This window comes from Arvicola amphibius, chromosome 3, assembly GCF_903992535.2.
Source record: "Arvicola amphibius chromosome 3, mArvAmp1.2, whole genome shotgun sequence".
Classification (NCBI taxonomy): Eukaryota; Metazoa; Chordata; class Mammalia; order Rodentia; family Cricetidae; genus Arvicola; species Arvicola amphibius.
Window position 1 is genome coordinate 88,914,858 of NC_052049.1, and position 15,560 is coordinate 88,930,417.

Consider the following 15,560-nt stretch of genomic DNA (forward strand, 5'->3'; position numbering starts at 1 on the left):
AAATCTCAGTAGTCATGAGGCAGGAACAAGAGAAAACATGGATTACACAGTGAGCTCAAGGCCATCTAGGGCTACACAGCAGGAATCTATCTCAACAACTGTAAATGAAAATGTAAAGACTGATATAGTCACATAATCTACTAATCCCATTGTTATTATAAGCTCTTGAATGGGACTCACTTTGAAATCACTAACTCAAGGTGGACATACCTATACTTACAATACTCAGGAGCCTGCGGTGGGAGGAAGGAGTATAAGGCTGGCCTACACAACACAGCAAGATCAAATAATAATAAAAATTTAAAAAAAAGAAACAACTAAAACTTGATGTTTAAAAACCCCTTTATTTTACTCACTTGAGTTCCTAGCCAGCAAAAATGCTGCTTGGGAAAGGAGATAGGAGGGAACTGGAGGGAAGGGGGCAGAGAAAGAATGATTCACCACAACAAGACTACAAAGCAAACATTAAATGACACTTAGAAACAACAGAGGTTCAACACAGACTCTCACTACATAATGCTTCCAACTTGTGACTTCCTGCCTCAGTTTCCCAAGTCCTAGTAGTGCAGATATGTAACACTCAATGGTTTTGTTTGTTTGCCTCAGTTCCCCAAGCACTGGAAGAACAGGCCACCCATGCAAATGCAGCTTCTCAGAGTACAGCCGAGTACTCTTATTCACTTGAAATGGCCAAGGGACTTCCCTTGTCAAAACAAAACAAATGCCTTGTACTTAAACTAAAATTCTGTTTCTTATTTTTCCAGAATAAGTTTTAAATGAAGTTTAAGAGAGACTGATTCAGAAACTGCTATATAGGTAAAAGACCTGGGAAAAGGGAAAAAAAATTAATGTATGTCAAAATAAAATGTACATGTCTTCTGATCTAGAGTGACAATATACCTCCATAAATACAGGAAAGGGGGAATAAGAAGGCTGGCAAACTGGCTAAAGGCACTTGCAGCATATGCCTGTCTACCTGAATTGAGTCACCAGAACCCACATAAAAGGAAAGAATCAGCTCCACAAAGTTGTCTTCTGACCACAACCATGTCACCATTATTGAGGTATTAGCATGCACACATACTAATAAAACAATACGTTTCTAAAATTAAAAGAAAAAGGGCAAGGACATGTATTTACTCCAGTTAACTAATGGATGTTTAAAAAATTAAGTGGAATGAGAGCTGGGGCACAAGACATTCCTCTTGTTAAACTATCAGCCTACAATTTTTTTTTATTTATAAATAAAAATCTGTAAAACCAAGTGTTGGGGCTGTGGCTTGGTGCAAAGTGCTTGCCTAGCAAACCCAAGTTCCTGGCTCCAACTGCCAGCACTGCCAACAAGCAAAATGCTGTGATGGCCAGTGTCTTTAGCAAGCACCAAAAGTTAGGAACACAAGAAATGGATGCCTCCCTAATAAAATATAATCCAAGTATGGAGTATCTACAAATTATCTTCCACAGATCATTTGAAATCTTGGAGTTGGCAATGGAAAGCTGCGGTACCCAAAGTTACTAGAAGCAAGATATGACTGTTAACCCAGCGCCTGGGAGATGGTGGGTGGTAGGCGTATAAATTCTAAGCCAACCAAAGCCAATAACAAGCTTAAGACTGAGCCTGAACTCCATACCTCAAACAAGAAAAGCAGAATGCTGTGCCTAGCTGCTCACCATGTACGGCAGCTTGCCTGCTACTGTAGACAGCCAATTACCTGGAAATCGTTATGGCTTAGTACAATATAGACATCTTTCTGTTTTATTTTTTGATGCAAGGTCTTGGTATGTAGCCCAGCGGGACCTCAAACTTGTAGTGACACTCTTGCCTCTACCTCTCGATTGTTGGGACTGCAGGTGTCTGCCACAAAGTCCAGCACAACATAGAAATCTTGAAGAGATCATACACCTCCAAACACCCAGAAGCTTCTTCTCGTTGTTGTTTAAACAATGTGGAGAATGTTGAATGTTTATAGATCAGATATCACATGGCACCATTGTTCATTTTTAGTTATTTTTTGCGGTGCTGGAAACTGAGTCTAGGGCTACACATGCTAGGCGAGTGTTCTCCCACTGAGCTATATTCCCAACCAGTTTTTAACTTTCTTCTTTTCTTTTTTAGAGACAAGATCATGTGATTCGGGTAGGCTTACAGTTTACAATATGACCAAGGATGACCTTGAACTCCTAATCCTCCTGTTTCTATGGATTAAGTGCTGGAATTTACAGGAGAGCGGGCTACTACACACAGTTTATGTGGTATTCGAGATTCAACCTAGGAATTTGTACGTAATGAGCAAACACTATCAACTGAGCTGCCTACCCAACTGTTCCTTAGTTTTTCTTGATCAAAATCTAGTAATTTTGTTTTGTTTTTCAAGACAGGGTTTCTCTGTATAGCCCTAGCTGTTCTGGAACTCACAGAGATCCTCTGCCTCCCAAGAGCTGGGATTACAGGCGTGTGCCAGCACAACCCTGCCACATCCCCCTTTATTTTCAGTTTACATTTTAGCAAACAAATCATCATACAATATATTTATCTATTAGAAGAAAGTGCAAACAAACTTCTGTAAAGAGGTGGATGCACCACAACAGATCTGGATCATCAAACATGGAAGTACATTTAAGATTTTTCTTTAAAAGAGAAAATTGGGGAGGGGACATGTTGTGGGAGAGAGAACATCAATTTATCAATCTTAACAGTTAATTCTAAAACTTTTCATAAAGCTTTCCACATTTCTTCTGTGAGGTCCACATTTTTAAGCAGTTTGGTGCTGAACAGGCCTAAGAACTAAGAAAAAAAATATGTGTAGCATGCATAAGGCCCTGGATCTGATCACCAGTGCAAAGGTGTAAAAGGGATGGAGAAACAAACACAGTTCTAGAACTTTAGATGTATAGAACACTATTGTTGCTTGTTGGATTTTTGCTTGTTTTTTAAAACAATGTTTCACTATGTAGCACAGGTTAGACTGAAACTCTCTATGTACAACAGGCTAGCCTGGAATTCATAGAACCCCTCTTGCATCCTTAGATTTAAGGCATGCACAGACACCGGGCTGGGTTTTCCTAAGTGGACTTGAGGTCTACCAACGTTTATACTCACAAAATAAAGAAGTACATTCTAAATAACTAAAAAGTATGTCTTTGTATCTGAAGCTAATGGGCAAAATAAAACACACATACACACACAGAGAGAGAGAGACAGAGACAGAGAGAGACAGAGACAAAGAAAGACAGACAGAGAGGGACAATAGGAGTCAAGTTCTCACCCGAAACATTCGTTTCTAATTTTTTTTTTTTAAAGGAATACGGCCTTTTCCAAAAGGCATCTTTCACTAAGTGCTCACCAAAGGCGCTGAAATCACAAGGTTTATGACGCTGGTCACTCCAACTACTCCAGCGAAAATTCGTTCCCTTCTGAGAAAACAAACAAAAACAAAACAACCAGCTTTTTTTTTCCATAAAAGTTGCTCTGGCGGTTTTTGAAGAGCAGGAGCTGCGGATACAGCCAGGACGCGCCCTCTGCGGTCTTTTCCACCCCGGTGACTGACAGCCTGAGCGGCCTCAGACTTGGCCACGTCCGGAGGCGCCGAGGAGCGTAGAGCGGAGCTCAGCACCCTGGCCTTTATCCTCCCCATCCACCTGCAGGGAGACCCTGTCCCGCGGAACTCACAAAGGCCACAGTTCTCCAGTGAACTACTCAGGGCAGAGAGCCACCGCAAGAGTCGCGGTCCTACGTCACTTCCGCTCGCGCATCATTTGATGCAGAGGCGGAGCTCGGATCCTACTTTGTTGTAAGAATTGTGGTTTCTTTGCAGCTAGGGCGGAGGTACTGTGGTGGCTTCACAGCGGGAGCTGGAGGCCAGTGGTGGCCTCGTGGACAAGACAGAATTAAAACCTAGGCTGTGGGCCGGAGCGGAAGTCATCGGTGGCACCCAGGCCCTGTCATGTAAGCGCTTCCACCACAGGGTTTCCTGTGCAGACCCCGCCCAAAGAAAGCTCATCAGAAACTTTCTGCCTGCCTCCCTCGCCTTAAAACCCTTGTTTTCCAGAGCTCATTTGGGTAGGAACAGAAGACAGTGTCGCTTCCGCCATTATCTGCGCCTCTCAATGTGTTGAAATTGCTTTTGATAGGTTGCAACCATAAAGGGTGCTTCGACAGATCGACCCTGTCACCCCATTCCACCAGGCTCGGAACCCCTGGGAGGAATTTGAGATGCTAGAGGTTTTTGAGTCGGAAACCTGGGTAGGGTTTTAGCATTCTGTATCTTTCCCAGCAACTGTATCCTATTTCCCGGTTCTGATAAATGCCCTGGGTGCCTAAAATTAACTCAAACCTTGTCATCTCAGTGAATACCCAGCCATCCAAACGATTCTACACTGTGGAATACTGAAGCTCCCTTGAGACGTGAAGACCCAGTTTATTTTACAACCCCACAGTTCAGTAGCTGAGAACTGCAATGTTGTTGAGGAACCTTTAGAACTGAATTCTGTTGACTTCTATTGGTTTAAGTGAGTCATAGCCCCCCGCCAGTCCCCGCCATGGATTCGTTCAGTCAGGGGCTTGTGTTGCAATAGAAACAATATGCCAATATGATTTCTCCACAAGAAACCACTGCATACTTAAAACTGAAAAAGCTCTTTACTAAATCACACTGCCTATCGTGTTTTGGTAAAATGGGGCTATTGCCCTAATAAAAGCTGGCATCAAGTAAGACAATTTCACTAATTTATGTACACCTTAAGCTATTTTATACACTGTCATCCTTAAATCTTTTAGGTCCCAGCCCCAGGTTTCATTTCAAACATTTAAACAGAGAACGGAGACTGCAAGTCTGGCCACCTGAGCAGGTGGGAAGACTCACACAGCAAAAATATTGCCAAAATTACTGAAGCATGCCAGTATTGTACTTTTCAGATGATGTGACCTAGGATCCTGTCCTTCTAGCAGAATTATGCTTTTCTCAGGAACAGAACTTACAGCTGGTATCTGCTGTGACCCTGTGCTGCCCCGGCACTGCTTGTTGAAGGTGTGTTCTTTGGGGATGGACGAGGGCTGACCCAGACAGTCCTGGTGAACATTTACATACAAGCATTGCGAATTTGCATTTATCTAGCAGGCTTGAGAAACATACTTGGGGTATTTCAGGGAGGAGGGCAGCAGCACTTCCTTAGCTAAATTCACTTTGTACAAATTTATTACTAATAAATCCTCTGTAACATCAGTTCCGTTACTTGGATACTCTTCTGTGGCCCTGTAGGTCTCTGCAGCTGTGACGCTCAGGAAGAGAACGGTGGCTGTATGCAAGCTCAGTCAGAAAGAAACAATAGTAACAGGTTTAATTTTAAAACTGAATTTAATGTTTTAGAATAGCAACTAAAAGCAAATGGAGTACATAAATTTCAAGCACTGGGTAAAATTTCAATGAAAACATCATTACAAAGAGAAGGTACATGCAACAAATACAGGAAAAAAAAAACCAAGTTGCTAAAAATCCAATTTGTTACTAATTGCATTATACATAATGGTCTAAAAAGAATTGTTAATCTGGATTTTCAAGTACTCAAGAGTTTTAAAACTTCAACTAAAGTATGTATAAAAGACATCTACAAGTGGGATATAAGTCAGCGGTTGGCATGTGTAAAGCCCTAAGTTTGAATCTTAGCACCCCCTCCCCCAATTTTTTTAACTAAGGATACAAAAAGAAAGCTTATATATAGCCATGTAAATACCTACCAGAGTCAATGGAATAAAAACTATATCAGAAAGTTTAAATATTTCAAGACAATTTTGCCCTCCCAAATTATTTATCAGGCCCCCAACTCCACCTCTGGGTGCATTTGGTTTTGTTTTTTTCTGTTTTAATCTGGCTTTTGTATTTTTAAAACAGTGTTTCACAAAGTAGCCTAGGCTCAGGCTATCCTGAAATCTGTGATCCTCCTGCCTTGGCTTCCAATTCCTAAGATTACAGTGTGTGGCAACACACTCTGCTTGAGACAGATACAGTCCAAAAGAATACTGGATACTTTCAAGGTTAACTCAATGTAAATACAAGAATCACTGCAGAATGAAGATAGACTCAAAGTAAAGTTAGCTATACAGCCAGGAAATATTAGAAATACAAAAAAATAAATTTTTGTTTCATATGTCAAAATGAAAGCATTCCTAAGAAAAATATACTCAAAAATTTTTAAATAATATTGTAAATATTAGGTGTCCTATAAACATAAAAGATTCCAAACAATTTAAGATAGAATACAATAGGTACCCAAAAGTATCAATTATTCTAGCTCAGGATAACTCAACAAATTGGGAATTTAGAAAAGTGAGGAATACACTTCACTGTAGTATATGACACTGTTCTAATCTACAGCTTAAAAACCAGTCAGTTAATTTTAAAATTTGTTTTGGTGGTGCTGAGGACTGAGGGTCTTCTACACTGTACTCTACCTGTTTCCTAGTCCATTTCTTCTTGCACAAGGAGAAACTTCTATGCAATGTTACTCAAGGATAGCTATGATAATCTTTATGTGAGTAATGGCTTAAATTGTAGCTCAGTGCAGAGTGCTTGCCAGTCCTGGGTTTGTTGAGTCCACCAGCAATTCACACAAAACAAAAAATGATCCTTAATGTCCAAGTTGGATATATCTAGGAATTTAAGGTTAATATAAACAACTAATATATCATCACTATAAGTAAATGAACTGCCTTTATTTTAGAGTCCTTTACTCATTCCAGTATTTACTAGGCATTATGAACCAGGAAATCCTAGGTACTTTAGTCCTTACCAGCAATGAGTATGGTCATCACAGAGGACACGGGAAAAGCAATTCATGACGAAGAGGAATTTTACTTCACAAATAAAAGAAATACTATAAAATCATATGCAAAATTCAGATATTAAAAACACCCTTCTATCTAATAAGCAAATCAGTATGATGGAGAGCATATATCATTATAATTCTACAGAAAAATATGCTTTTACTACTTTCACTAGGTGTCCTGGACATCATACTCATTTCTGTAAAGAAACAACTAAAATAGAAAAAAAAATACCATTATTATCTACAGATATGACTACCTATCTGGTAAATTAAAAGAATCTATATGTACTGTTGACCCTCTCAAATTCTGGTTAAATATAAACCACACATGATTGTCCAGGTAGGGTCTTTAGAATTTCATTTGATAGTCGAGGATAAAAAGTGGAAACCTCACCCAACAAGGCTGCAATCTTATCAGAAGAGGAAAAAAGCCTCATTTCAGGCTTTGTCATGTGAAAGTGACCGCATGCCAGGACTTGTCTGCCACCAGAGCAAAGCATGTTGTTATTTTGTTTTAATGTGTATGTATGTGCATGCTGGTGTGTTTACACATTTGATACTATTAGGTGTCCCCCATCACTTCCCATTTTATTTATTGAAGCAGGGTCTCTTGCTGCACTGAAGCTCACGGACTCAAGTAACCTAGTTACCTAAATCACCTGAGGATTCTATCTTGTTTCCCAAGCACTGGAATTACAGGATCCAAATTCTGGTCCTCATGTTTGCATGGCAAGAGCTTCTCCCTCTGAACCATTGCACTAGCTCCTATGCTCTACTTGTATGAGAAAAATAATTTGCTGTCCAGGGCTGGAGATAAAACTAGCTTGCATATGCTAGGCAAAGGACTTTTAACCACTGAGCTAAATCCACAGCCCTAAAATTTTACCAAAAAGTGGTGAGCAAATGAGAACATATAGTAATACACAGATATATGAAAACGTCATACGGAACCCCATACTATGCTAACCTAAAATCGTTTCCTTTAGAGTGAATTTGAAAAGACCTTGGTTTCTGTTGTTCTGTGTAATGTTATGGCACACATCAAGTGTGTGTGAAAGCTGTGGCATGCATGTACAAGTAGAGGACAACTTGTGGCAGCTCATTCTCTCCTTTCACAAGACAGGGTCCTGGGACCGAACTCAGTTCCTGATTTCATTTAAACCAGGTAAAACACATTTACCTTCTAGGCCATTTTGCCAGTGCTGGCTATGGTGTTTTATGGTACTGAGGCATTGCAGTAAAACATACTTAAACAGATACAAGTAGCTTACAAACTGAGCGATAGGTACAGGTTAAAGGAGGAACATGTTACTGGAACATGAAGAAAAACTCATCAGTGATGTGTAATGCTGACGAGCGGACATTGCATTTGTAATGCAGAATTGTTATTCTTGCAATTTGTGTGGACTTAGAAATTGAGAGTGATAAAATTGGAAATTTATGTGACAGCTGTAATTCAAAAGGAACAACTTGATTCCTCTTGAGCACTTTTAGTAAAATGTAAAAGGAGAGACCACTGAAGCTAAGAGGGAGTTGTTAAACTCTCAGCTAATCCACATTACAATAACTGAGAAATCTGTACTAAAGAGACTGAGAGCCAGCTAGGGATGCGGCTTAGCAGCAGAGCACTTACCTAGCTAGCATCCACAAAGCCCTCAGAACCACACTGAGAACAAAGTTACTGCCACTTCAATCAAAAATAGGTCCAAAGGGTAGGATAGAATGTACTTTTTGAATTTTATTACGGAACACAGGAATAATATCTGTAAATAGACTGGCTACTAAGAACGGATAAGGACTATTTCTTGGTATGCTTATTGCAATCAGTAGGGTCAGAGTAGTTGCCTGGATTGTGTCTTTCCACAATCCACACTTGTCCTATATTACCTTGGCCTGTGAATTTTCACATTAAAAAGACACACTGACCCACAAAAGGATCAAATCTGTTTCATTATTTCATAGCATTTAGAAATGTTATAATCACTAAGAGTCAAGCATCAGAATGAGGCCATCTTGTATACTGGCCTCATTTATGACCCACAAATGCTCAGATTTAGATATTCATGAAAAGGTTCCAGGGATGTAGCTCAGTGATTGAATGCTTGCCTAGCATGTGTGATATTCTAGGTCAATCCTCAAAACTGCCCAAAAGAAGAAAAGTTTGAGGGGGCACCTAAATAATCCTATTTCATAAAATTAGGATGGTGTCTAAGGCCAGTGTGAGCCATTATAACCCACAAAAAGCAGCTCAGACTAACTTGATGATCTTTGGTGTCACTGTCAGTGTTTAAGGTGGCAACAGATGGGCTAAATAGCAACACTCACACCCTCACATTGATAGGGCTTCTCTTCAGTGTGAACTCTGCTATGTTTCCTTAGACGGGAGAAAACAGCAAACGCTTTCCCACACTGCTTACATATATAGGGCTTCTCTCCAGTGTGGGTTCGCATGTGAATGTTAAGGGATGTGGAATATATAAATGCTTTCCCACATACATTACATACAAAGGGCTTTTCGCCACTGTGAATTTTCAGATGTTTTGTGCGATGGGAGGAAGTTATGAAGGTTTTCCCACAATGAACACATTCAAAAGGCTTCTCTCCTGTGTGAGTTCTCACATGATGAATCAGGCCAGAGGTCCTGGTAAAGGCCTTCCCACATTCCTTACATTCAAAGGGCTTCTCTCCACTATGAATTCGTACATGTGTGGCAAGGCCTGAGTACTGAGTGAAGGCTTTCCCACACTCCTTACATTCATAAGGTTTGATTCCAGTGTGTGTTCTTATATGTTCAGTGAGCTGAGTGGATCTAGAAAAGGTTTTTCCACATTCCTTACACTCGTAAGGCTTTTCCCCAGTGTGAACTCTTATGTGTTCAGTAAGGCCTGACCATCGAAGGAAGGCTTTCCCACATTCCATACATTTGTATGATTTTATTCCAGTGTGAATTCTAACGTGATCATTAAGGTATGACATATTTTTAAAGGCCTTTCCACACTCCTTGCATACAAAGGGCTTTTCTTCATTATGAGTTTTTACATGTGCAGAAAGTCGAGAAAAATTAGCAAAGGACTTCCCACATATCTTACATACTTTGGATTTTTCTTCAGTATGAATTGAGACATATTGAGTTAGGTGTGAGGAAACCGTGAAGGCTTTCCAACATTCCTTGCAGTCACAGAATTTTTCTCCAGTGCACATTCCCATGGGATTATTAAGGCATGCAAAATATTGAAAATCCTTTCCACATTCCTCAAATTTGTAGGGGGTTCTTGCATTGAGAATTGGAAGATGCATAGCAAAGCTTGTGGGATGAATAAAACCATTCCCATATTTATTCCAGTCAAATGGTTCTCCTCCATTCTGAGGCCTCATATCTGCCTGAAAGTATGACTGATTAAAAAAGACTGTCTCATAGTCTGTGCATTCAAAGGGTTTCTCATTTGTACTAGTGCTCGGGTATATGATGTTTGGTGTCAGACTGAAGATTTTTCCACATTGATTAAGCTCAGAAATGTTCTGTCCAGTAGAGGTTTCCTTGAGCAAAGAAAGAATGTCTTTGCCATACCAGTTACACTCAGAACTGTATCCTTGGCTCTGCATGCTCACCTCTGGGTTAAGGCATAATTGTTCACCCAACACTTCTCCACATGGCTTAGAGTCACACAGGTCCCCTTCACTGTGGGTTCCTGACTGCTGAGGAAGGGATGAATCACCTACCTGAAGACACAAACATTTTTATGTTCATTATGAGCTTTACAGTTTCTTTTCCATGCATCTATTTCCTGACCTCTGTTTTTTCCAAACTGAATGACAAAATCCCTTGGCCAAAATCTTGATGACTGGCTAATTATATGCATTTTTAAAAAGGTATATACTTTCACAAAACTGCTAAAAACTTCTATGTCTAATTGTATATGTAAAAATACATACTAATGGAAAGAATAAGACATAATATTTATGGTATATTTGGGGAATTTCCCAATTCATGATATTCCAAATAGTTCTCCAGAAGTATTAGTTCCTCTTGGGTATAGACTATTCATCTCAAACATCTCAAAGAGTTTTCTAGGGCTGGAGAGATGGCTCAGAGGTTAAGAGCATTGTCTGCTCTTCCAACGGTCCTGAGTTCAATTCCCAGCAACCACATGGTGGCTCACAACCATCTGTAATGAGATCTGGCGCCCTCTTCTGGCCTGCAGGCATACACACAGACAGAATATTGTATACATTGTGTGTGTGTGTGTGTGTGTGTGTTTTCTACAAAGAAACCCCCTCCTCTTTTTTTTTTTTTTTTTGTTTTTCGAGACAGGGTTTCTCTGTAGCTTTGGAGCCTGTCCTGGAACTAGCTCTTGTAGACCAGGCTGGTCTCGAACTCACAGAGATCCGCCTGCCTCTGCCTCCCGAGTGCTGGGATTAAAGGCGTGTGCCACCACCGCCCGGCTCCCCTCCTCTTTTTTGAGTATGAAGTAGAAAATCCTTTGCTGATCTCACCATTTCTATTGCACTGGAACTTGGCATCTTAAAATAATTCGGAAGCTCTGAATCATCGGGTTGTAATTCCAATTCTGAAGTTAAACAGAAAGAGAAATGTAGAAAGTTCAGAAAACAAGTGGTATGTACAAGAAATTCAAAGGTGGTAAGGGTTATTTGTCCTTCTTTTCAAATTAAGCACATTAAAAAAATAAAAATGAAGGCTGGAAAGATGGCTCAGACATTAATGGCTAAGGCGGAAAAGCAAAGAGATGAGAAAAGGAGTGAGACAGACACGACAGTGCACGACTGTGATCTCACAGCCTGAGAGGCAAAAGTCAGAGAATCTTAAGTTCAAGAGCAGCCTGGGCTATATTACGACTCTGTTTCAAAATCAGTAACAGAAAACAAGGAAAAGGGAGGGGAGGGGGGATGGCTAGTTGGTAAATCAAGAAGACCCGAGTTTGAAATACCAGGAATAGTGATAGATGCTAATAATCCCAGCACTGGAACAGCCAAGAAAGACAGAGTCCCCAGGCTCATTGCTCAGCCAGCCTCACCCAGTTAGCAGACCCTAAGTCTCAGTGACAGGCCTGGTCTCAAAATAAAAGGTGGAGACACCTTGTCACCAAACTTGAAAATCTGAGTTCGAGCCTTGGAAATGAGAAAACTGACTCCAAAGTTATTCTATGACCTCCATAGGTGCGCTGGGATGTGCGCACGCGCACACACACACACACACACACGCAGACAGACAGACAGATAGACAGACAGACAGATAGACAGACACACACACACACACACACACACACACACACACACACACACTCCTACATGTGAAAGATAGTAAGTGCACAGATTTAAGGATTTTGTTGTGACAAAAATTTGGGCAACAGAACTGCTCAGTGGGTAAAATGGTTGCCTCACAGGCCCGGACCCTGAGCTCAATTCCCAGCACCTCCAAAACAAGAACAACAAAAAGCTGCAATTAAAAAAAAAAAGAAAGAAAAACAACAGAATTAAAAAAAATAGTAGAGTCAACATTTTTTGTATTACAAACTGGTTCTACAGCAATTACAGCAACAGGGAGGTCAGAAAGGTCTGGGAAACAGTTAATATTGAAGGATTAAACTTAGGAAATGGAACAGATAGTATTGTAAGACCACAGGTATGCATGAATAGAGAGAAACAACAGATTATGTAAAATGGAAGATATCTCAAACTCGGAGAAAAATGGCTCTAATCTCTGAGGCATACATTGTAAGAAAACTTGATTATGGTTGCAAAGCAATACTGAACTCAACGGATTTCTACATGCATACTCACGTTGAGGAACTGTAATTTCCACTGTCTCCAACTCTTCTTCTTGTTTTAACCAGGGCGTGGGACTAGGGATGAAGAACTGACATCCTGTACATACAGAAACATGAGTGGAAGAGTGTCAAACAAAAGAGAAAAACTTTCGTATGACTAAGGAAATCATAGTTCAAATGAAAGCAAGGTAATTCGTTCAAAATGAGCAAAAATACAAATATAGGGAAGGGTGGAATGTATTTTAGTGGTAAATGCCTGCTCTACATGTCCAAGGCTCTAAGACCAATTTTTAGCACCATAAAAGCAAACACAATGTTCCTATTTCTGTGTCCCAAAAAGGACCCCTGAAAGGCAAATGCAAGTCAATGTACACTTTCAAGAGGAGCTGTACTTCTAGGATAGAGCACTTACTAGCATGTCACTGCCCTGGGATTTCATATCTGCCCCCTCCAATAAGTCTAGTAAGTGGTGTATGAAATTTGAAATCCCATAACTTGGGAGGATGAGGACAAAGAACTCCAAGTTTGAGGCCAGCCTGGACTAAACACAGAAGATTTTATTGCCAAAAAAAGGAGAAAGTCACAATGAGGGGAAGGGAAAGAAAAAGGAAAACAAAAGAGTAAGGGAAAAAAGAAAAAGAAGGAAAACAAAAGAGTAAGGGAAAAAAGAAAAAGAGACAGATAGATGTGGTGCACACCTTTAATTCCAGAAGAAAGAAAACAAAATTAGAGTTCTCAAAAAAGAAAAAAAATTGGCTAAGAAATATCTTTTTAAAATGTCCATTATTAGGATCTGGGAGGGAGTAGTGATGGGTAATAGAATCAAAATGTGTTACATGAAAAAAAACCTAAATGTTCAGCATCGTTAGCATTAAGAAATGCAAATCCAGGGGCTGGAGAGATGGCTCAGAGGTTAAGAGCATTGCCTGCTCTTCCAAAGGTCCTGAGTTCGATTCCCAGCAACCACATGGTGGCTCACAACCATCTGTAATGGGGTCTGGTGCCCTCTTCTGGCGTGCAGGCATACACACAGACAGAACAGAATATTGCATACATAATAAATTAATTAATTAATTAAATAAAGAAAGAAAGAAAGAAATGCAAATCCAAATGACTCTGAGATTTCATCTTATCCTACACAGAAAGACAAAGATCAGCAAATAACCAGTAACAAATGCTGAAGGGGATGAGGAGAAAAGGGAACCCCATCCACTGCTGGTGGGTTGCAAATTGACACAGCCACTATGGAAACCAGTGTAGAGAACTCTCGAAAAGCTAAAATAAATCTGCCATATGACCCAGCTATACCACTCCCTGGCATATGTCCAAGGACTTGAAATCCTACTCCACAGATAGTTGCTCAGCCATGTTCAGTGCTGCTCTGTTCTAGGAAGTGGAATCAACCTAAATGCCCTTTAATCAATAAATGAGTAATGAAAATGTGGTCCATATAACTATGACAGACATGTTATGTTCTCAGATCGGAGGCACCCAGACGTGAGTACACAATCTGGAGCAGCTGTAGAAACACGAAAAGTAGAAAGGACCCTTGCTGGAGTCAGAAGAGTGGAACAGTAAAAGAACAGAATTTAGGTGATCTGAAATGGGAAATAAAAATGGGGGAGGGGCTTTAATTAGGAAGAGGGAGGGAGAAAATACAGAAGGAGAGTGATGTGGGAGAGTCTTCTGTTTGTGTTGATTTCATTGGTTAATAAAGAAACTGCCTTGGCCCATTTGATAGGCCAGCCCTTAGGTGGGTGGAGTAGACAGAACAGAATGCTGGGAAGAAGGGAAGTTAGACAGCCGTCATGCCTCTCCTCTCTGGGCAGTCGCCATGAAGCCAGCCACCAGGTCAGACATGCTGAATCTTTCCTGGTAAGCCACCACCTTGTGGTGCTACACACATTATTAGAAATGGGTTAAGAAAAATATGAGTTAGCCAAGAAGAGGCTAGATATAATGGGCCAGGCAATATTTAAATGAATACAATTTGTGTGTTGTTATTTCAGGACATAAGCTAGCCAGGCAGCCGGGAGCCAGGCAGAATGGAAAGCAGGCCTGCTCGCGTCCTCACTACAGGAGAGAGTAAAATAACAGTAAGGATATCTGAAAAAGCTTTAAGGAATCATAATATTGACTACCTAAAAATACCCATTGTACACCTAAGTTGGTGTGTATAATATAGGCACACGGTTTAAATGAAGTTTCCCCATCTGAACTGACAATACTCCCTCGAATAGCCAAAGACCATCTAACAAAAACTCAACATCGGACATGAGAACTTTTGAGTTGTTGAACAGGGTTGTCCAAGAGACTTCAAAAACACTACAGATTCTTGTTGCTGCACTTGGTTGCCCATAAAGGTAGAAGGTAAAGTCCCAATTGCTGAAGACACCAAGCGCTTCAGACAAAAGGCTCATGGGCCCTGATCTAGAAATGACCTGACGGCCTCCTACCTGAGAACTGGTTTTCATGGTACCAGAAGGCGCCATGCAAGCTTCCAAAGCGGAAGCAAATGAGTCCAACCCAGCTATGATACCTCTGATTATAACAACAACAACAACCAACATGGCATGATAACCATAGGACAGAAAAGTTACACGCATACCCTGGAGGTAACATCAGCTCTCTAACTGGCCTGGAGACTCCCTGAGAGTAAATCACGCCTAATACTGGAAAATGTGGATCATGCAGAACCTCCAGTCACCACTTAGCAAATCAGCACAATCCAACTGTATTCTACATATTTGTCTTTATACCACATATAAGGATAGTTCTCACCCCCAAAGAGACTTCTCTTGGGAACAGATGAAGACCATTACAGAAAACAATAACCCATCAAAATGCTGAACTGTCACAATGGATACAGCTATAAAACAACTCCTGCGCCTAAGGTTCAGGAAACATTTCTACATTTTGGAAGAAGAGGATCAGAGAGTTTGCTGTAATTAC

The 15,560-nt window shown here is 40.5% G+C and overlaps 2 protein-coding genes across 5 annotated transcripts in view; both read right to left on the reverse strand.

The window, feature by feature from the left end:
• The window catches only part of LOC119810638 (zinc finger protein 426-like), a 28,326-nt gene extending 24,615 nt beyond the window's left edge, over positions 1-3,711 (reverse strand). The window contains exons 1-2 of one of the 2 annotated variants that reach the window (XM_038324210.1): positions 3,671-3,711; positions 3,345-3,414 (exon numbers count right to left, since the gene is read on the reverse strand). The gene's annotated coding sequence lies outside the window, so the exon portion shown is untranslated. Of the gene's footprint in view, positions 1-3,344; positions 3,415-3,670 lie in introns of those variants that run through there. The other variant, XM_038324213.1, reaches the window with a different exon arrangement.
• Positions 3,712-5,335: 1,624 nt separating this feature from the next.
• LOC119810637 (zinc finger protein OZF-like) overlaps positions 5,336-15,560 on the reverse strand; it is a 30,997-nt gene continuing 20,772 nt past the window's right edge. For all 3 annotated transcript variants that reach the window (XM_038324209.1, XM_038324207.1, XM_038324208.1), the window contains 3 exons: positions 12,622-12,705; positions 11,317-11,390; positions 5,336-10,542 (listed from right to left, as the gene is read on the reverse strand). In XM_038324209.1, the coding sequence (XP_038180137.1) occupies positions 9,130-10,542; positions 11,317-11,390; positions 12,622-12,705 (1,571 nt within the window). In that variant the 3' untranslated portion in view covers positions 5,336-9,129. The remainder of the gene's footprint in view (positions 10,543-11,316; positions 11,391-12,621; positions 12,706-15,560) is intronic.